Here is a 23,501-nt window from a genome sequence, read left to right as displayed (position 1 = left end):
ATCTTGGTGTGGCTCGTGCACCGCAGCTAGGGCGGCTACTCGTTGTGTGGTTAAGTGTCACCGCTTGTCTCGAGCAATTAAATCATGGCTTATCTCGAGGCATATCAGTAAATTTCAGCATATAGAGGATTGGGAGCGTGAGCTGTCGTCGATCCACCACTCTCTCTCAGACTCGGCCTCCATGTCGAACTCAGGTATTGCCTGCCTGAACGCTAGATCCGCAGAGCTGACTCTGCTTTTACGGTCGTGGCGCATGAAAGAGGAGATTCGGTGGAGGCAGCGGTCTCGTGCTATTTGGCTTAAAGCGGGTGACGGAAATACTCACTTTTTTCACTCTGTTGCCTCTCATAGGCATCGTAGGCATGCCATTCCTTCCATATGCATTGAAGGTGTTTACCACTCTGGGGATCAGGTTCTACCAGCGGTGACTGATTTCTTCATCAAGCTTTATGCCAGAAACCCCTCGGCCGGTGGGTCGATGGGTACGGACTTCATTTGTTGCATCGACCATGAGTTATCCAAGTCTTTGCAAGTGCCCTTTTCGGAAGACGAAATCTTTGCGGCAGTTACAGCTTTGTCCAGGTGGAAAGCCTCTGGTTTTGATGGTTATTCTGTGGACTTCTATCGCACCTTTTGGACGTGTGTTAAGGGTGATATTCTGAGTATGTTCGCTGAGTTCCACCGCAACAGTCGGTTACCATCTATCTATCACCTGGCTATTGTATCTCTTATTCCGAAAGACGCTACGTCGGTGGACATAGCGCGGTACCGTCCTATCTCAGTTTTAGGGGGAATCTATCAGATCATCGCCAAGGTATTGGCTACCAGGATGCGATCTGTCGCTAATCAGATCTTTTCAGATGCTCAATTTGCCTTCATTCCCCATAGACGGCTGCAGCATTCATTTATTTTGGCCACAGAGGTGGTTCACTCTATGAAGTCCAGCGGGAGGCCGTTCTTTACTCTGAAACTTGACTTCCATAAAGCGTATGACTCGGTGCACTGGCCTTTCCTCTTTCACATGTTGGAGAACTTTGGATTTGGTCGGCGCTTCTCTAGCTGGGTGCGTGAGTTGGTCACTAATGCACAATCCCAAATTCAGATTAACGGGGCCTGTGGTAAGCAGTTCAAGGTTGGGCGTGGTATTCGGCAAGGATGCCCCTTGTCCCCTCTGCCTTTTAACGTCGTTTCTGAAGGCATTGTAGTCTTGCTCAAGAGGGCCGTGGGGTGTGGTTTTATTAAGCCACTAGGAGTTCAGGAGTTCCAGAGCAATATTCTTACTTACGCCGATGATATGATTGTTTCGGCATTGGATCCATCGAACAGATGTTAAGAGTCAGGCTAATCATCCTCTTCTTCCTATTGATGTCGGGTCTCTCGCTAAACAATGATAAGTGTTGCATTTTCATGATCAATGTTCCCCCGCATATGCAGGCCATTGGGCAGAAGATCTTTCAGTGTGCCACTTCGGATAAGTTTTTCTCCTACCTTGGTCTGCCGCTCCAGCTCTCACGGATTCCATCAGTTGCTTGGAACGCTACTCTTCAAAAGGTTCAGACTAAAATTGCGACTTGGCAGGCCTCCTACCTTTCGATTGCCGGCAGACTTACTCTCATCAAGCATGTTTTAAATGCGATGCCAGAATTTATTATGTCTATGTTCCTTATGCCTGTAGCGATCAATAAGAAGCTCTCTAGAGTATTGACCAGGTTTTTGTGGTCTGGGCAAGGTAACAATAAAAAACGTCACCTTGTGAGTTGGGAAACGATAAGGCTACCGCAGAATAGAGGGGGTTTGGGGATTTCAGACTCTAGGTTAAGAAGTATTGTCCTGGTTGTTAAGCAAAGTTGGCTTGCGCATCAATCGGGGTCCCCTTGTGCGAATTTTCTTCAGGCTAAATATGGATCAGTGGAGTCTTTGTTTGGGGGTCGGCACACAATTAGGTCACCCATTTCGCATCTACGGAGATCGTGGATTCAAGCTTGGTCTGCTGTGTGGGGTGGTGAGGGCGACGACGTCGCTCAGAGCCAGTTCCTTTGTAGAGCGATCACCCCGAATGGCTCCGTCCGCACTAAAGACACCTACCTTTCTCTCCTTTCGGCAGGTGTGAATCGGTTTCATATGAGAATTATCTGGGGCAAAGGTCCTCCTCCGAGAGCGCGCTTCCTTGCTTGGCTTATTTTGCATGATCGGGTGCAGACAGATAGCTTCCTCAAGTCTATAGGTTTCTGTATTGTGAGTAAATGTGTTCTCTGCGAGAGGGCCGAGGAATCTGCGTTGCACCTATTCTGGGAATGTCAGGTCTTTCAAGATATCTTTAAGGGTACCTGGAATAAATCGGTCGTGTCCGTGCGCCAGGAGTCTTTCGCTGTAGACCTCTTGTGGGGACCCCAGCCAGTTCGTAGATGTAAAAGTTGGCGGATCATTTGGAGAACTTGGTTGCTCTCTTCCTGGTGGGTCGTTTGGATGTCGCGCAACAATGCTATTTTTAGGCAGACCCCGGTTAATTTCAACAAGTTAGTAAATTATATTTTGGCGGATGTATACGCATCGTTACGCATATGCCTTCCGAATCTTCAACGCCACTTGCCGCTAAGGCCTCCCCCGGATCCGGACTGATCGCCTCGGATTTTATCTGTATTTTGTGTCTATTTTTGGCTTATGTGTTCTTTGTCTTGTTTGTCGGTTTCAACGGTTGTTGAACCTGTCTTAATGTTGATATCTTTGATTCGGCTCTCTCTCTCTCTCTCTCTCTCTCTCTCTCTCTCTCTCTCTCTCTCTCTCTCTCTCTCTCTCTCTCAGTAAGTGTCACAAATAATGACTTGGGGACTTTCTATGAGAAAAAAAATAATAAAAAACATTTTGAGAAAGTCTAAGAAATATTAAATAATAATACACTAATATAAATGAAGAAACTAAAAAACCACATAATATTACATCAAAATTGAAATGTTTTAAAGTAAGCCATATTTTGATAATCTGCATATTTCAGAATTATATCAAATTTCCAAAATAATGATGTTCTCAAATTGCCGATATTTGTTGCTATGATTGGAAGCAATTGAGATAAGGGCAATATTCTTTTGAGAAATTTTCACAGAAACACCGAATATATAAAATATAAATAGATAAAAATATGAATTTTTATATGAAGTTCTCTAACCTCATGACAATATTGAATAAAAAACACAATTTCTAAAAAACAAGGCCATATTTTGATAATATTACATGTTTCAAAATAGCGACATTCTAAAAAAATTCAGATATTTGTGATGATTGAGGAAGATAATTGGGATAAGGTTGTAAGAGACAAATGGATCGGATATACCTTAATTGGACTATGATTTACCTGAATTTAAATACCAAATTGCATGTACTAGATTCAAATTTGAATCCAGATCCAATAAAGTAAAGCTATATCGTTATCCGAAATGTAAGTACGTAGTTATGTGTGATCCAGTAAAAGTGCAGTGGAAAATGGATTTTACATGTAAAAAAAATCAAACAGATTGGAATTTATTTAAAATTCGAGCATGAGCTAATAAAAAGTACTGGATCGAATCAAATCCAGTTAAGAAAAACAATAGAGTCAGACAAACGCAAATTGAATCAAAATATACGTACATTTGATCCAATACTCCAAATAAAGCATCAGATTTGGATCCAATCTCCATCCAGATCAGATCTGTTTGCACTGTTAGGCGTAACGTCGGGGTATGGTTGTAATTTTGCCAAAAAGTACAGAGAAGGTTTGGCTAAGGTGCGTAAAAAAAGGCAAACAGGGATATTTTGGTTATTTTATTTTTTGCACGGACGGTCTGTACATTGTTGACCGTTTGAAGTCAAAGGGCTTGACCTTCGCTGCAGTTTCTCGTTGAGCTTTGGCATGTCGCCGGGTGCGTCACAAAAAATCGGAAAAAGATCGGCACAAAAATCGGGAATTCCTCGCTGCTTAACGGGGGCGCCTAATTTGATGACCAATGTGTGTTTTCCTGTAATCCTTAACTGTTAGTTTATTTACTTGTTTTAGTTAAAACTAACATTTACGCACAAGGCAGGCTCATCTGGTAGGGGCGAGCTGTGAATGTCACCAAGTTGACCCGACGTCACAAGTTCAAACTCACCGGTGGTGTCTCTTGCCGCAAGATCGAAGCTGGGTGTACTCCTCCAATGGGCAGGGGGACCTTAAGGGTTTTACCAATTGGAGGCCAGCCAAGGTGCGGTCCGTGATGAAGGTTTTTTTTTTCCTTGGATTATCAAAAAAAAAAAAAAATTGTGATAGTTGCGTTGAAACTCCGCCTGTGTATAACTGTTTAGTTATACACTGCCGGTCCCAAGCCCGGATAAAGGATGAGGGTTGTGGTAGGCCAGTGACAGCCAACATAAAAACTTAGTCATACCCTATGAATATGAACCAATATGAGAATTTTGTTGGGACGTTCCCTACTGAGCGACGCGTTGTACTCTATAGGCCCGGAGGCAATGATAAATGAGCAAGGGTTGCTAGGTCATCGTCCGGAAGCGACGCGTCACACCGACGTCCGTGTGTGGTATAAAATAGGCATGGGTTCCCTCACTTTGTTGGACAGGTGGGGGTAAAGAAGTTAGTCCAAAACCATAAAATTAGGTTAGCCACTTGGAACATAGGGCCTTTAACTGGTAAGTTGGTAGAGTTAGTAGATGTTATGTGTAGGAGAAAGATTGATATTTTATGTCTACAAGAGACCAAATGGGTAGGTGAGAAGGCAAAAGTGATAGAACCTCGGGGATATAAGATTTGGTATACAGTAATAAATAGAAATAAGAATTGAGTAGGGATTGTTATGAGTTGTGAGTTTATAGATAATGTAGTTGAGGTCCGTAGGAAGGGTGATAGGATTTTACTTATTAAATTAGTATTAGGTACGAATATTATTAATATTATTAGTGTTTATGCACCTCAAGTAGGTTTAGATGATTTCATTAAGCGTCAATTTTGGGAAGATTTAGATGGAGTAGTACAAGGGACATCTTATGGTGAAAAGCTTTTCATCGGCGGTGACCTTAATGGACATGTAGGCATTAGTAAGGATGGATTTGAGAGTATCCATGGAGGCTATGGTATAAGAGAAAGAAACGAAAGTGGAGAAAGGATTTTAGATTTTGGTTTGTCCTATGATATGATCTTAACAAACACTTTGTTTAGGAAGAGGGAGTCTCACCTAGTAATATTTAAAAGTGGGGTTAATACGAGTCAGATAGATTTTTTCCTACTTAGAAAGAGAGATAGGGCTTGTTGCATCGATTGTAAGGTTATACCGTGAGAAAGTGTAGCTGCACAGCATAGAGTCTTAATTTTAGATCTTAGAATTAGACAATGTCGTAAAAGGGATAGACATAGGATAAATCCTAGAATTAAGCGGTGGGCACTGAAAGGAGCTGAATAAAGAATGTTTGTAGAGCAGGTAGTTAAGAAAGTTGATTGGTGTCTTGAGGAAGATTCAGAATCAATGTGGAATAAGATAGCGGGTGGCATGAGAAAGGTGGCTAAAAAGGTATTGGGTGAGTCTAAAGGCGGTGCACTGCTAGGTAAGGATACATCATGGTGGAACGAGGATGTCAAATTAGCTATTAAGGTTAAAAGAGAGTGTTATAAAAATCTAAGAGTCGTGATGATGAGAATTTGAAGAAGTATATGATAGCAAAGAAGGAAGCTAAAAAAATAGTTCAAAACGCGAGGGATAAGGTATATAAGGAGGTTTATGACAAGTTGGATACCAAAGAGGGTGAGAAGAATATTTATAGGCTTGCAAAGATGAGAGATAAGAAATCGAGGGATCTGGGTATGATTAGATGTATCAAAGATGAAACACAAAGAGTTTTAGTCAAAGATGAGGAGATTAAGGAGAGACGTAAAGATTATTTTGATAAGCTATTTAATAGAAGTCATGATCAGGATCTTGGAGACTTGTCTATTCCTTTTCATGAGATGAATCGTGACTTCATGCGCAAGATTTAAAAGAAAGAAATTGTAGAGACTTTTAAGAAAATGAAATCAAGAAGGGCAGTTGGTCCAGATGGTATACCTATCGAAGCTTGAAAATACTTGGGAGAGAAAGGTTTAGAATGGTTGACAAATCTTTTTAACAAGATTTGGCAGACAAATAAGATGCCTAATGAGTGGAGGAAGAGTACTTTGGTGCCTCTATATAAGAATAAGTGTGATATACAAGATTGCACAAACTATCGTGGTATAAAACTCATGAGTCATACAATAAAACTTTAGGAGAGGGTGATTGAGTCTAAGTTGAGGAAGGTTGTCATGATATTGGAGAATCAATTTGGTTTTATGCCTGGAAGATCAACTATGAAAGCTATACATCTTCTTAGACAACTTATTGAGAGAAATAGAGAGAGGAACAAATATTTGCATATGATTTTTATTGATTTGGAGAAGGCATACGATAGAGTACCTAGGAACGTTCTCTGATGGACAATGACGAAGAAAGGTATTTCTCTCAAGTATAATAGTATAATTAAGGATATGTATGAAGGAGTAGTAACCAATGTCCGCACTTGTGGAGGGGTGACAACCAATTTTCCTATAACGGTTGGGTTACATCAAGGATCTGCTTTAAGTCCTTTCCTATTTGCTATAGTGATGGATGAGTTTACACGATCAATTCAAGAAAATGTGTTGTGGTGTAGGTTGTTTGCTGATGATATTGTTTTGATTGCTGAGTCTAGAGCTGGGGTTAATGCTAAGTTAGAATTATGGAGACAGACATTGGAAGCAAGAGGTTTTAAGTTGAGTAAGAGTAAGACAGAATATATCGAATGTCGGTTTAGTAAGCAACGAAGTAGTGATGGGAGTGTAGTGAAGCTTGGTGAGCAAGAAATACCGGTGGATGATTGTTTCAAATATTTGGGATCTATCATTCAAAAGTATTGAGAAATTGATGGAGATGTAAATCATAGGATAAAGGTTGGGTGGATGAAATGGAAAAGTGCAACTAGAGTGTTGTGCGATCATAGAATGCCATTGCGGTTGAAGGAAAAGTTTTATAGGACGACTATTAGGCCCGCTTTACTATATGGTACGAAATGTTGGGTTGTTAAGAGACATCATATTCAAAAAATGAGTGTAGCTGAGATGCGTATGCTTAGATGGATGTGTGAAAATACAATAAAAGATAAGATTCAGAATGAGGAGATACGTAAGAAGGTAGGTGTTGCACCCATTGAAAATAAGATGAGAGAGAATCGTTTACAGTGGTTTGGACATATTCGGCGAAGGCCTAATGATGCTCCAGTTAGAAGGATGGAGAGATGAGAAAATATATTAGTTAAAAGAGGTCGGGGCAGGCCTAGGAAGACTTGGATGGAGATGATAGGAAAGGATATGAAGGCTTTGAACCTCACCGACGACACACTACAAGAAAATACGTTGTTAGCGACAGACTTTAGCGACGAAAGTATTTCGTCGCTAATTAGCGACGGATTAACAAGCGAAAACCATCCGTCGCTATAATGAATGAAATTTACGAAAATAGTGACGGAAGATATCCTGTCGTAAAATCCGTCGCTAATTAGCGACGGATTTTGCGACATAGTGTTTTGTCGTAACGGCCGCAATATTTGGCGACGTCGTTTGCGACAAAAGATTTTCCGTCGCTAATTAGCGACGGAATATATTCTATCGCTATGTTGGTAAATTTGATCTACGTCAGCTTAGTGACAGAATTAATCTGTCGCTAAGCCGTCGTGAATTTTCACATAACCCTAATCCCAGACAGCTTTTTCTTTTCTTCTTTCATTGCTCCCGCTCCCGCCGTTCGCCGTTCACCGTTCGCCTGTTCCCGCCGTTCACCCGCTCCCGTTGTTCATCGGTCCCACCGTCTGCCGTCCGCTGGCCCTGCCATTCGCCACCGCCCGGAGACAGGTAAACGAGGGGGTCCCCCCCCCTCCCTTGTTTAGGGTTGCTTTGTTGGAGTTCGGAGATCATGCTGAGCATGATTTTTATGTATGAATACTGAAGTGTTCTTATTTTTGGAGTACGGAGTCCATGCTAGGCATGATAGTAGTTAGTGAAATATTGAAGTGTCTTTGTTGCAGGTACGTGTTTGCCATTTATTTGATATGAATGATTACGATGTATTGCAATGTTTGATGTAATTGTATTCATGCTTGCATGTAGTTACTTTCAATTTGATTATGGCTTCCATGTGAAATTGTATAATGAAAGCATGCTTCAAATGATTATATCGTGTCATTAATAGTTTGTACATGAAAATATTAAGTTATCAATGCATGCATCAAAATTCTTGTTATTGTATGACATCATATATTGCATGATAAATTTGATATTTTCTTCATCATAGCATTTTGATGGTTCTCTTTTAATTCGTTAGGTTATTATTCGTAACATCATAAGAAAATGACTGCAAACTGTGAATGGATGTATTGTAGGATAGTGGACAATGAGTTATCGCATGAATATATGGATGGTGTTGAAAGTTTTATTGAATTTGCAACGACAACTGTCAGTACAGTGGATCCCACTGGTCGGATTAGGTGTCCCTGCAAGATTTGTAAGAATAATCGATTTGTAGAATCTCATGGCATTAGACATCACCTATACATGAAGGGTTTTGTCAGTGATTATCAGAATTGGACGTTTCATGGAGAAGAATTTAGAAACAATTTTGAAGCACGGGTGAATGTGGTGCACAATAATCTATATATGGATTTGATATTTGATGTTGTAGGAACAGAACTGGGTTCTGCTATGAGTCCTAGTGATGTAAGAACTGCCGTAGATGAATAATCACCAAACGATGCAGCTAGTAGATTTTATGATTTACTTAGATATGCTGATGAGCCACTTTGAAACGGTTGTGAGAGTCACACTATCTTGTCTGCAGTTCTTCAACTAATGAATTTGAAGTCCGAGTATAATTTGAGTTAATCATGTTTTGATCATTTGTGCATGATTGTGAAGAGTATGTTGCCCAAAGATGAGAAATTGCCACAAAATTTCTATCGTGCGAAAGTTATGGTCAACGCTCTAGGTATGGGGTACAAAAAGATTGATGCGTATCCAAATCACTGCATGTATTTTAAGGAGCAGGAAAACAACATATCATGCACGTCATGTGGGCATCCTCGGTTCAAGCCAAAGACAAGAGGCAATGGTAGCACGAGATCAAAGGAAGTTTCATATAAGTCGCTCTGCTACTTTCCTATTACTCGTACATTGCAATGATTGTATATGTTTTCAAGGATAGCTAAACACATGAGTTTGCATGCAAATAAAGTTCAACACGATGAAAACAAGATCACGCATCCTGTTGACGCTGAAGCTTGGAAGCACTTTGATCGTACTCATCAGAACTTCGCAATGGGAGTGCGAAATGTTAGACTCGATCTATGTACAGATGGATTTAATCCATTTGGGGGTAGATCAACTTCATACTCATGCTGGCCAGTATTTGTAACTCCTTACAACCTTTCACCAAGCTTGTGTATGAAACGTCCAAATCTTTTCTTGTCTCTGTTGATCCCTGGTCCGACCTCACATGGCCAAAATCTTAATGTATATTTAAGGTCATTGATTGATGAACTAAAAGTATTGTGGGATGATGGTGTTGCCATGTACGATGTCCACAAAAAACAAAATTTCAACATGAAGGTCGTTGTTCTATGGACAACCAGTGACTTTCCTGCATATGATATGCTATCTGGTTGGAGCACACATGGGAGGTTGGCATGTCCGTACTACATGAAGGATTTCAAAGCTTTTAAATTGACGCATGGAATGAAGCCTTGCTGGTTTGAGTGTCATCGTCGATTTTTACCCAGCGACCATCTGTTTCGACGACAAAAGAATGTGTTTAAAGCAGACACAATTGAAATGGAAGGTACATCCACAAGATTGTCTGACATAGAGATTCTAAGAAGATTGCGATACTTTTCAGATGTATTAACAGATGCCCGTAGTCCTACACCCTTCCATGGATTTGGGAAGGATCACAATTGGATAAAGAAATCTATTTTTTGAGAATTACCGTATTGGCCGACCCTATTGATACGACATAATTTAGATGTGATGCATGTAGAAAAAAATGTGTTTGATAATGTGTTCAACACAGTAATGAATGTTAAAGGAAAAATGAAAGATAATCTGAAGGCCCGTATGGATTTGAAAGTAATATGTAAAAGACCAGAATTGGAACTCAAAGAGTATAATGGCAAAGTACTGAAACCAAAGGCAAAGTACGTGCTTGGACTTGATCAAATAAAACATATATGTCAATGGTTGAGACAATTGAGATTTCCAGATGGATATGTCTCTAACATTTTTCGGGCTGTTAAGATTAATGATGGACAATTATATGGGTTGAAGAGTCATGATTGTCATATCTTTATGCAACGATTGATACCCCTGGCATTCCATGATATGTTAGACAAACCTATATGGGGGGTATTGTCTGAGTTGAGTAGATTTTTTAGAACATTGTGTGCATCGGAAGTCGTAGTATCTGATGTAAAGAATCTCGAGGACTCTGTCATCACCACTGTTTGTCTGCTAGAAAAGATATTTCTACCAGCATTTTTCGATGTTATGGAACATTTGATCATACATTTGCCATATGAACTAAGGGTTGGTGGCCCTGTGCAATATCGATGGATGTACCCATTTGAAAGGTATATTTTTTTCATATTTGTCTCTTTAATGACAACTATTTAAAATTTGAAATGTATATTTTTGCTAAATGCATGTTTGACCTCAAAAAAAAGGTTCATAATAAAGCAAGAGTAGAAGGCTCTATTTGTGAGGTGTACACTTTAGAAGAGATTTCAAATTTCTCATCTATGTACTTTGAACCTCACATTCCAATATATTACACATGCCCGCCCCATAACGATGATGGAAAACAAGTAACTGTAGCTGACAAGTTGTCGATATTTCAACCACTTGGGCATGCATTTGGTAGTTGCCGATCAAGGCTCTTGACAGATCGAGAGCAAGATGCAGCACACATTTATATTCTTTTTAATTGCTCAGCGATCGACTCATACATCGAGTAAGTATATGTAGACGCAACATAATTATAAATCCTTTTATGTTCTATACGTGCATACATAGTTCGGTAATATAAGTATTTATGGTTTGCAGATGATTTGATATGGAGTTGCGAAGAAAAGTTTCACATCTCACTGATGCAGAAGTACAAAAAGAATGTGAAACTGAGTTTGTGGAGTGGTTGAAACAGTTGGTAAAGATGCTAACATAAATTTTGTACTTATAAGCAGCACTAAGTTACTTAATTGGTCGTGATCACAATCATTGTTTTTGTTTGTGCGTAGGTCCGCCATGGTGATGTTAAAGATCAAGGAATATGTGATTTAGAAAATGGTTCGACCAAAGTTGTGCAATGCTACGACGGGTACATCGTAAATGGTTATCGATTCCATACAAAAGATTACGGTATAAACAAATCAACGATGAATAGTGACGTGTGTGTCAAGGGTAGCAGCTACGGTGAAAATGAACATGATTACTACGGTGTTATAGAAGAAATAATGGAGTTGACTTACTTAGGCATAAATAACAGAGTAACTTTATTCAAGTGTCATTAGTTTGATCCAACTGCAACAAGACTCGACAAAGCATCAGGCATTGTCGAGGTGAATCATAAATCCAGGTTCAGAACATATGAACCATTCATATTAGCCTTGCAAGCTCAACAAGTTTATTATACTTCATATCCGAGTATAAAAAAGTCAGATAGAAATGAATGGTGGGCAGTTTGTAAGGTGAAGTCCAAACTATACCCTGAGTATGATCAGTTACATGAAGACAAGTTAGCTGAAGACAGTGATTACTATCAATCAGATGATATCTATGACTTCGCTTATGGTCACGATGTTGCGCATGATATGCATGTCATATCTCCATTGGCCGACGAACCATTCATAGAAGAATGTGATCCAAATGATATACCAAGTGGATGGGTAAACAATGAAGAAGAAGAAGAATATGAAAGTCAAACAAGTGACGAGGAAGAATTCTCAAGCTAGCGAGAAAAATCTTGTAATACAAACCTCTATTTGAATGCATTGCAATACTTGATGTGAATGATTTGAATTATTTGAATGTATTGTAATACTTGATGCGAATGAATGGGTTCTATTGCAATACTTGATGTGAATGATTTAAATTATTTGAATGTATTGTAATACTTGATACAAATGATTTGAATGCATTGCAATGAATAATGTGAATGATTTGAATTATTTAAATGTATTGTAATACTTGATGCGAATGAATGAGATGTATTGCAATACTTGATGTGAATGATTTGAATTATTTGAATGTATTGTAATACTTGATACGAATGATTTGAATGCATTGCAATACTTGATGTGAATGATTTGAATTATTTGAATATATTGTAATACTTGATGTGAATGATTTGAATGCATTGTAATACTTGAACCTCTATTTGAATGCATTGCAATGCTTGATGAGAATGATTTGAATGCATTGTAGTACCTGATATGAATGATTTGAATGCATTGCAATACTTGATGTGAATGAATGATTTTATTTGAATGTATTGTAATACTTGATGTGAATGAATGATTTTATTTGAATGTATTGTAATACTTGATGTGAATGATTTGAATGTATTGTAATACTTGATGCGAATGATTTGAATGCATTACAATACTTGATGTGAATGATTTGAATGCATTGCAGTACCTGATATGAATGATTTGAATGCATTGCAATACTTGATGTGAATGACTTGAATGTATTGTAATACTTGATGTGAATGACTTGAATTATTATAATACTTGATGCAAATGACTTGAATGTATTGTAATACTTGATGCGAATGAATGGGTTGTATTGTACTTGATGTGAATGATTTGAATTATTTGAATATATTGTAATACTTGTTGTGAATCATTTGAATGTATTGCAATACTTGATGCGAATGATTTGAATGTATTGTAATACTTGATGTGAATTATTTGAATGTATTGTATGACATATGTTATTTGTTAGAATATGGTTCGTGGAGGTTACAATGGTCATTCATCCAGTAGTAGCCAGGCCCAGCCTTCATCTTTACGGGCTCCTGTGATAGATATATCATTTAACTAATTAGATGCTTGATTAGTTGAAATACGCATTCTGAGAATTTCTAACGTATTTTTTTACAGATGATGTTGCGCTTGTACACGACCCATCTACACCAGTTGATCATACAGGTCAGGAGCCAACACAGGATGCAAAGTCTTCTTAGTGTGGCACAAGAAGACTAATTCGAATAGTGTATATCGATAATCGACTGTAAGTATTTTGTTTTCAATTATTACATATCTTATAAATATTTTATATTGATATTTACTGTGTACCAATTCATGTGCAGCACGAGGTTTGAGCCACAAGAAGTAGTACGCGAGATTAAGAATTCACTTCTTCAACATCTACTAGGACTAATCGCTCAATGGAAAGAGTATCCAAAAGAGGTGATAGATAGATTGTGGTCCTCATTCACGGTATACAGTTGTTTCTCATAGTTAATGTGTTTCCTATTTAAATTTTTTTTAGTCATGTCTACTAACTTTCTGAAAATATTTATAGGCTTTGAATCGCTTCGCAACTACGGTGAAGAAAAATGATGCAAGGAAGGTGTGGCAGAAGGTGACTGTCAATCGATTTGCAGATATGCTGCACAATATGAAGACTGCAGCAAAAAAAGCATCTGACGGAATAGATGATCCACTACAGTGGAAGGGCTATGGCCCTATTACTATCAGGAGAGATTATTGGGATGGAATGTGCGATAAGTGGGCGGGGGATGCATTTTGAAATCACTCTGCGAAGGTTGCACAAAATCGAACGAAAATGCCCGAAGCTCATCTACACACAGGTGGATCTAAGACATTTGGGCGCCACCTAAAGAAAATGGTAACTCATCATTATATAATATTAATTTTATAAGTATTTTTGCAAATTTGTTAACTAAATCTTTTATCATTTAACTTCGCATGAAGCAGAAAAAGGAGGCATTGTACCATATAAAGATGTGTTTGTTGAAACACATAAACGGAAGACCACGGGAGACTTCGTATCAGATAAGGCGAGAACGACAACAGTATGTATTTATTCTATTTATAATCATTGCAATATGCAAGTTATCATAATGTTATCATTAATTATTAATGCATACTTTAAACATTATTTTGTAGGAAGCATATGAGCAATAGATGGTAGAGCGATATGGCGATGACGCTACTCAGCATCCATCATTTGATCATGCAGCATGGGTGACTGCAGCAGGTGAACCCAAAACGGGTCGTGTGTTCGGGTTTGAGTGTAATATGAACACTTCACCTGTTATTGCTTCTTTCAGTTACGGCTCACAGACTTCTTCCACCACCATAAGCTCCAAGCAGCAGCCTATTCTTTCCAGTGATGATGTACGCCAGATCGTTAAGGACACAATGCGTGACTGCTTCCATGAAACCATCGCCGACGTTCTCCGAGCTAAGTTCAACAGTTTTTTGCTGAACAGGGGAACTTCGATTGCAGGTCCCTCTCAGGTATGAAAGTTTCATGCAATATATTGCATGTTGTTATATTTCATGTAACTTTGATTGCCTTAGTATATTCAGTTTTTGTTGACTGCCTTAGAACACATATGAGCATGCTATAATCACATATTCAGTTTTTTGACTGCCGTAGAACACATATGAGCATGATCAAATCATATATATAATTTTTTGCCTATCTTAGAGCACATATGAGCATGGTAGAATCATATATAGAGTTTTTCTGACTGCCTTAGAACACATATGAGCATGCTATAATCACATATTCAGTTTTTTTACTGCCTTAGAACACATATGAGCATGATCGAATCACATATATAACTTTTTGCTTGCCTTAGAGCACATATGAGCATAGTAGAATCACATATAGAGTTTTTTATCTGCCTTAGAGCACATATGAGCATGCTATAATCACATATAAAGTTTTTTGCCTGCCTTAGAGCACATATGAGCATGATAGAATCACATATAAAGTTTTTTTGACTGCCTTAGAACACATGAGCATGCTATAATCACGTATTCAGTTTTTTAACTACCTTAGAACACATATGAGCATGTTATAATCACACATTCAGTTTTTTGACTATCTTAAAACACATATGAGCATGCTAGAATCACATATATAGTTTTTTTACTGCCTTAGAATACATATCATTCATGATAGAATCACATATAAAGTTTTTTGCTTTGCCTGCCTTAGAGCACATATGAGCATGATAGAATCACATATAGAGTTTTTCTGACTGCCTTAGAACACATATGAGCATGCTATAATTATATATTCAATTTTTTGACTGCCTTAGAACACATATGAGTATGATTGAATCACATATATAGCTTTTTGCTTGCCTTAGAGCACATATGAGCATGGTAGAATCACATATAGAGTTTTTCTAATTGCCTTAGAACATATATGAGCATGATATAATCACATATAGAGTTTTTTTACTGCCTTAGAACACATATCATTCATGATAGAATCACATATAAAGTTTTTTGTCTGCCTTGAGAAGGCAACCATAGCTACAAATCTTGCTATCGGATTATCTCGACAAAAGAAAATCTAATGATAGGTTGAAAAGGTTGTTTTTCTTGAGAAAATCTCGGGAAAATGTTAGTATATCACCTGTCTTCAAAATATCGTGTTTTTTTTTATATTATATGGGTTTTGATTATCTTGAAATAAAATCAGAAATTTTAGCAAAGGAACTGATATTATATTTGTCAATGTGAAGGTGAGATGAATAGTTAAAGGGCACTTTGGTGAACCATGAAAGGGCATAACAGCAAAGTTGGCAACCAAAAGCCAAAGGGAAAGAGAGAAGAAGCCACAAAGCTATCAAAGCATGTAGCATACGCTTTGTGCTATTTGGTGCCTCCAAAAAAGAACCGACTTTGATGTTCACCACAAACTTAAAGAAAAATTGAATGACATGAGATCAGATATGACTTGTTAAATTAAATGAGATTGTTCAAATTGGTACCAACAACTCAATAATGGCATAGATCTAGAGGACCGTAGTCGTATCGGCTAGGTTTGAGTCCGTCAAAGACTCAGTATGTGGTCTCTATGAGGCTTGGCTAGGCTGGGTCCTTCTAATCCAATGAGGTTCGTTACTCATTTGTGAATTTAGATTGGTTAACTTGGGAAAAGATCAAAAGACTTGACTCACGGGAACCATCGTGTTTGGAACTGGTTTGGTTGGTCTATTAATATGGGCCGGAGACTACGATCCAAGTCGCTGAGCAGACTCGAACCAACGAAGTCCGTTTTGGATCATAGACTTTTATCAGAACTCACCTGACCTAGCTCTAGAAACTTACTCCCATTGCAATGCTAATACTCAGTCCAATTCTTTAGTGCTTCATGCATGGCTCAGTCCACTGACTAAACAGTGGTCAAGTTTAGGTGACTAAAGCAGCTGAGTCTTCGGGAGCCAATGCAGTCGGCACAGGTCCTTCTAAGACTCTTATGGGCTCGGATGGCAGGAGCTCCATCCTAGACCGAGTCAGTCAAGCTGGTTCACAAACCGATCCACCAGAGGACAGATTAACCAGTTAAGATTTGTGGGGACATAAACGTCATTAAAGTTCAACCTTATCCCTAGCGGATTTACAATGCAAGGCACACATGAAGAGATCTCCATGAATGTGACGCCACCACACTCCTCATTATTCATATTACCACCTTGGCCATGCATCAACCATGAGGAGTTGTTGAGCCATTCAACTCAGGCAAATATAGTATATTACCACAAAAAAAAAATTGACCAACATGGTTCATATATTTTGAACAATCAAAATGCGTTCTATCAAAGACTTCACGTTTCAACAGACTACAGATCTCTCTACCCACTTAGGAGAAAAAGCAGCCTTTGAAATCAACAAGCACCACATTGTTCAAAATTCCACAACATGGTTCTCTCTCTCTCTCTCTCTGAGAGAGAGGACTAAGACTGTCTTTTTGTTCTTTCCCTTGCTGCGTATTTGAAGGATTGAAAAGAGAGAAGAATTTCAAAGACCAACTCTGCTTGTATAAGTCCTCTTGATTTTTACATGTATATAAGAGTGGGAGGGCCGATCACACATAACAGAAGAAACTTGTTGAGTTGTGAATTTCAGTCTGAGGTTTCAGGTGCGTTTAAGCCTGTTTTATTTTCTGTTACTTTTTTATTTTAGGGTTATATGGATTGGTCATGAGATTCAGACGTATATATGAAAAAGTGGAAGTCTTTTCATAAATTTACTGTTGGTTTTTGGTTTTTGTTTTTTGTTTGTTTGTTATTTTTGGACATTGGATATTCATGGTTTCAAGTGATCAATCTTTTAATTTCCTTTTTCTTTTTGTTCGTGTTCATGATGTGTGTAGGAAAGTGGTGCTCTTTTTTTTGTGATTTCTGTAATAGTAAAATCGTTTTACAGAAATTGAATATATCTTGAAAGAAAAAAAATACCAATTGGGTACTCATGATCTCACGATATGCGGTATTCTGTTTATTTGTTTCCTCTGTTTTCTTGATTTTATAGGAAACACTAGGAAGGACCAGCCAAAAAGGAACAATAGCAAAAGAAACCAATAGGATGTCTGATAGTGGGCTCACTGTTTTTTGTTGTTCTTCCTGAGAGAAGCTATTGAACTTTCTCGAATTGATACTTGTCAAAAAAAATGAAGCCCTTATGCTACCTTTTACCCCATTCTTGATGGTGATACCCCTTTAATTTTCTCTGTTCTACAGATGAAATTGGCTTTATAGATTTTCACCATCTAAAGCCATTAACATCTTTTATTTCCTTTTCTGGGTTCATTTTTTTACCAGATTCTCCTTGGTGATTCTTCATTGCGCTCAAGTTTTAGCCTGCATTCACTAATCAGTGAGTAGTTGTATAATTGTCTCAATGGGTGTGTCTCTTATTCTGGTACCATCTGAGTGGGAAAGAATGGGAGACCTTAAGAATGAGTTGAACTCAACAGACAGTGATGGAAGCATCATGGTGAGGTCGGTTAGCTTCAATGGAAAAGATGTAGAGAAAACATTGAGCTCAGTTAGTTTCAAGGATTTGGATACAGAGAGCATGTTGCATTCAGATGGGTCCGACAAATTGGCAATGAAAGAGTCGGCTAGTTTCAAGAAATGGGAACCCAAGAACCTTAAACTTGAAACTGCAATTTCCTCGTGGACGCAAAATTCATTGCTAGACAATGGAGGGTCTTTCGGTTTCAGAGCTGGTTTTGATAGTAATTTGCGACAGCTTGCATCAAGTGGTTCAAGCAAGCAACTCTTGAGAGAAAACTCGATAAAGTCACCATGCAATAGGGATGCGGCGGCTGTGAAGCTGCAGAAGGTGTACAAAAGTTACAGGACTCGAAGAAATCTCGCAGATTGTGCTGTCGTGGTTGAGGAGCTCTGGTTAGTCTGCATACATCTTTTTCTCATTTTCGTGTGTAATTTTCTTTTTTTTTCGGTTCTCACTTTGGGGATTGATGATGTTATAACCAGGTGGAAGGCATTAGACTTTGCTGCTCTCAAGCGAAGCTCTGTTTCATTTTACAACATTCAAAAGCAAGAGACTGTTGTCTCACGCTGGGCTAGGGCTCGAACAAGAGCTGCGAAGGTATTATCTTCATCGGTTTGATGCTAGATCGCCAATTTTTTTTGTGTGCAGATTGTAATATAATTTCTTCATGAGTTTATGGGCCTCGCAGTTACTATGATGGTTAACTGTGCTACATATGGGCAATTTTACACAGGTTGGTAAAGGTTTATCGAAGGATGAGAAAGCTCAGAAGTTGGCTTTGCAACATTGGCTTGAAGCTGTATGTTTATCTGCTTCCTTCAAATTCTTTCCTTTTTTTAAAGTCCTGCTGAAGAAGATGTGTGAACTCTACAAAAAAATCAAGTTTTCTGTTTATATTTTAGATAATCTTGTCAAAAACATTGAATATAACTATTTTCGCATAGTATTATTGCTAATATGTGGCTGTGTTATTCAGATTGATCCCCGCCATCGTTATGGACACAATCTTCATTTCTATTATGATGTGTGGTTTGATAGTGAGAGTTCCCAGCCCTTCTTCTACTGGTAAATATTTTGTACATCATTTTTTTTTCCTCTTTACTTGGGCTATCATGAAATGATCAAAGCAATCTGATTTTTTCCCCTTTTCATTTCCTTCTGAAACCACAGGTTGGATGTGGGAGATGGCAAAGAAGTAAATCTAGAAAAGTGTCCTAGAACCGATCTTCAATGTCAATGCATCAAATATCTTGGACCGGTGAGTTCACAGATCAGAAATGCCTTTTAAAGTGCTTGGATGCATCTGTTCACAAGCACAATCATGCATCCAGTTTTAGCCTTCTTTAACCATCATATCATCTTATTCTTCTTGATTTATGTTTTGCAGAAAGAAAGGGAAGGATATGAAGTGATAGTGGAGAACGGGAAGCTTGTCTATAAACAAAGTAGGAGTTTTGTTGACACAATTAAAGAGAATAAAGTGACCAAGTGGATATTTGTTCTAAGCACATCAAGGACACTATATGTTGGGCAGGTATATATCTGCTAGAATGTTGATCTACCATATATTGTTGATATATTAAGTTTCTTCAGCCAACTGTTGAAACTGGATCAAAGAACCATATTCTGAAAAGGATCCAATTTTTTCATTAAATAACTAATATAGATATTATGTTGTGAGTTTTATTTTTCTACATACTTTTCAATCTGAATTTAGTGATTGACCCGGTTGAGTGTTCATTTTCTAGTCTTGTGCTTTTCTTACACGACATTGGCAAAGGAAAAAGAAGAGTGTGATGTTTAGGGCTTGTATTTCCACCAAAATCACCCACTTATATATGGTTTGCTATGGGCTCTACAGAAGAAGAAGGGAGTATTTCAGCATTCAAGTTTTCTTGCTGGAGGTGCAATATCATCAGCTGGGAGATTAGTTGTTGATTGTGGAGCCCTCAAGGTGTGACTTCACATAAGACCTGTTTCTTATCCATTTTTTGCATTAGTAAATATGTTCTAGCATATATTGTTAACATTAATCCCCTTCTGATATTTATACTTTCCATAGATTGTTATTCAGTTCTGCTTCTGGTAATGCTGTAAACTTTTGTCTGATCAATATGTTTATGATTTATCGCAGGCTATTTGGCCATACAGTGGTCACTACCATCCTACAGAGGAGAACTTCAAGGAGTTTGTTAGCTTCCTTCAAGAAAACAATGTGGACCTCACTGATGTTAAGGTATAGTTTCTGGATCCTTTTCTGCACATAAAGTTTTACCAAGATATTTGATCCCAAGATTTTAATTATCAACAAATTTTGAACGTCCCAATTAACTATCAAATTGCTTAATATTTACTTGAAATTGAAATTTTGTATTCAGAATAGACAGAAAATGAGTAACATAATACTGAAAATATCCTCCATGGCTCTTGGGTTGTTGAGTTTACCATTCACCTAAAAACTTAGATTGCCCAAATTTGCATCAACTTGGGTAGCTCTACAGAAGTTTTAGGATTGTTGGAATAAGATGTGTTTCCCAAATTGATGTGTCTCGAACCACATTATTTAGGTTGCATAAATTTAAGCAATTCTAGACTCCAGTTCATGACCATAGTTGGGTTGGTGGCCTTTGAAGGTAGATTTTTTCTGAAACATGGAAAGTCTTTCTTGACATGCAAAAGAGAGGCCCTTAAATAAAACATACTTCATTTTAGCATATACTTGAATGCAATTAGTTTCACCATTCTGTAATTCTCTGAATGCATGACAATTTAGCAACTTAAATCTGATATTTGGCATCCCACATTCAATATGCAGAGGTGTGCCACTGATGATGACCATCTCCCCTCGAAAATTAATGGTGAGACTGAGGGTAAGAACACCGAAGCTTCATTAAGTAGCAGCAGCTTATTCCTTGATGTGGTAACAAAAGCTGCATCTGCAAAGAAGGCCAAGGAAGAGGAAGGCACCATCCAACTGGGCAACCGGCTATCTTGCAAGTGGACCACAGGTGCAGGTCCCCGCATTGGCTGTGTAAGGGACTATCCTGCCGAGCTACAATGCAAGGCACTTGAACAAGTTAACCTCTCACCCCGGATCACTCCTTCACCCTTTGGCACCTCTGGACCAATTCCTTCACCTCGTCCGAGTCCAAGGGTGAGACTCTCACCTAGACTCTCTGGCATAGGCATCCCAAGCCCAAGGGTGGCATTCTTCAATGTTTGATTAGTAACAATACAAATCAAACATTATGAACATTTAACCTGACATTGCTAAATAGCAATTTAGTTGGGGACGTATGTACTCCTAATGGGGAGTCTTTTCAAATTAAGTTTTGCCACCTACTGGTTTCATTAGAGGTTTGGTTTAACCTTTGTAGTCTTTCCTGTTTTTTTTTATTCCTTTTGAGTTTTGGACACAGTCCTCTGACAGTGAGAGCAACGGAATGGTTGTGGAGATATTCATTTTTTTTGTAGAAAGAGGGTGTGTCTACAAGGAACCAAATTTGTATTCATTGTTTATTTATTGATTGATTTTCCAAGGGCAGTTCAAGAGCTTTCTGTATCGTTTGATATTTTTTACACTCATTGCAGGCATCGGCCATCAGAGAGAGAGAGAGAGTAATTTTCATGTCAAATAATAACAAAATAGATGCATAAATCTTTATATTTCAAATACTAAAAACCAGCTCCATATCAAATACTAAACAACACAAAAAATGGAGCATAATTTTCATATTTCTAATAATAAAATTCAACTCCAAAGCACAGTATCATTGAGATGTTAAACACGGGTGTTTATGCATGAAACCAAAATTCTATTGTTTCATGTACAGTTGCTCTACACTATATTTATCTGTCACGGATGTGACACGGATATGAGATACGGATTCGCTATTCTAACATAAATTAGAGCAGGACACATACACTGCATCAATTGCACCTAATCATTAATGTACGCTGCTGGATTTTCTTTGATTCAACAGTTATGGTAATGAAGAAAAAAGGATCATTCCTTGCAACTATTAATATGAATTTAGACTTCAAACCCTTCACTTTATCCTGAATTGATAACTATTATAAATGCAATCGATGGGTTTTTTTTTTTGGATAACGAGGATAAACCACCGTTGTGGTGTTACGAGACAAGACCTCAGGTCTTTGAGTGCAAATTCAACTCCCATTCTTTGAATCAGCTCTTGAATAAATTTAACCGCACTTTTTGTAATTATAATATCATCCACATGTATAAGGACATTCATCACACTTTGATTATCTCGTAACACAAATAATGATGTGTCCGTCCTTGCCCCTTCACCCCCAGATAGTTGAGATAATTGCTCAACGTAGAGAACAAGGCTCAAAGGGCCTGCTTAACTAAATGTATGGCCTTTTTTAACTTGCACACATGGTGAGGATCTTAGAATCCTAGTGGTCGGTTCACATAGAGAGGTTATATAAAGAAAAGCATTGTGGACAACCAATTGCCTGATGTCCCACCCGTTACTAGTGGGCTTTACAACAAGACTAAATATTTCAAAATAGTTCAACCCTTCCTAATTGTATCATTTAGCGACGGTTGTTATTTGGCTCAAAATATAACCTTTTGAAAACAAGTTTTTTTGACAAAATAATCATTTTTTATTTCTACTTGTTTGAGAAAATCTTTTGGAGGGAAAACCCCATTTTTATGAAAAATGTTTTGTCCGGTATTGATTATTGTTGAAAAACTTTATAAGTTTTTAATGAGGAAGGTTGCCTTAGAAGGTAAGGCCCTCGAGGACATTAGATCTTGGGTTTGTCAAATGTTTGTCAAATAAATTTTAAATATTAAATATTAATATTTAGATTTGGTTTTCAATCCAGAGACCCAAACCTTATCATGGTCATGGTAATGACCTTGGCCTTGACCTTTAAAAGTTTTTGAAGGTCTTTTATGACTTTTTTGAGAGACGACACCTATCATTTTGGTAGCCTCTACTTGTAAACACGTTGAGAGGTCAGTGACACGTCATGATCATGGTCCTAGCCCTGACTTTGGCCTTCACCTTGACCTTCAAAAGTTTTTTAAGGTTCTTTATGACTTTTCTGGGAGGCAACACATATCCTTTTGGATAGTCTCTACGTGTAAGCATGTTGAGAGGTTAGTGACACATAAAGCCTATGTTGTAGCGATGGCCACCCATAATGGGATGGTGGCAGTGACATGTGGCATCCATGTTGGGATGGTGGCCACCCATGATGTGATGCTAGTGACACGTGGCATCCATGTTGTGATGGTGGTCGTCCATGATGGGATGCTAATGACATATGGTGCCTATGTCAGGTCGGTGGCTGCCCAGTATGGGCGAGTTACCTTGCACCACTTGGTTCGGTAC

General features: G+C 38.2%; 1 protein-coding gene across 1 annotated transcript; it reads left to right on the top strand.

Moving 5' to 3' along the window:
- Nucleotides 1-16,771: 16,771 nt before the first annotated feature.
- On the top strand, nt 16,772-21,670 carry LOC149815007 (IQ domain-containing protein IQM1-like). Its single transcript, XM_089988788.1, has 10 exons — nt 16,772-17,245; nt 17,928-18,518; nt 18,609-18,723; nt 18,860-18,925; nt 19,103-19,191; nt 19,297-19,384; nt 19,514-19,660; nt 19,988-20,080; nt 20,261-20,362; nt 20,942-21,670. The coding sequence occupies exons 2-10, from the start codon at nt 18,007-18,009 to the stop codon at nt 21,347-21,349; spliced, it is 1,620 nt and encodes a 539-aa protein (XP_089844914.1). The 5' UTR covers nt 16,772-17,245; nt 17,928-18,006; the 3' UTR covers nt 21,350-21,670.
- Nucleotides 21,671-23,501: the final 1,831 nt, after the last annotated feature.

The sequence above is a fragment of the Nuphar pumila genome, chromosome 15, assembly GCF_984573655.1.
Source record: "Nuphar pumila chromosome 15, dmNupPumi1.hap1.1, whole genome shotgun sequence".
NCBI classification, from domain to species: domain Eukaryota; kingdom Viridiplantae; phylum Streptophyta; class Magnoliopsida; order Nymphaeales; family Nymphaeaceae; genus Nuphar; species Nuphar pumila.
This window is presented reverse-complemented; position numbering and strand designations above follow the sequence as displayed.

What these genes read in the sequence shown, in the direction of transcription:
- LOC149815007 (XM_089988788.1), top strand. Translation starts at nt 18,007, where the DNA reads ATGGGTGTGTCTCTTATTCTGGTACCATCTGAGTGGGAAAGAATGGGA. An exon ending in GTCGTGGTTGAGGAGCTCTG is followed by an intron (nt 18,519 to 18,608) that starts GTTAGTCTGCAT and finishes TGTTATAACCAG; the next exon opens with GTGGAAGGCATTAGACTTTG. An exon ending in TGGACCTCACTGATGTTAAG is followed by an intron (nt 20,363 to 20,941) that starts GTATAGTTTCTG and finishes TTCAATATGCAG; the next exon opens with AGGTGTGCCACTGATGATGA.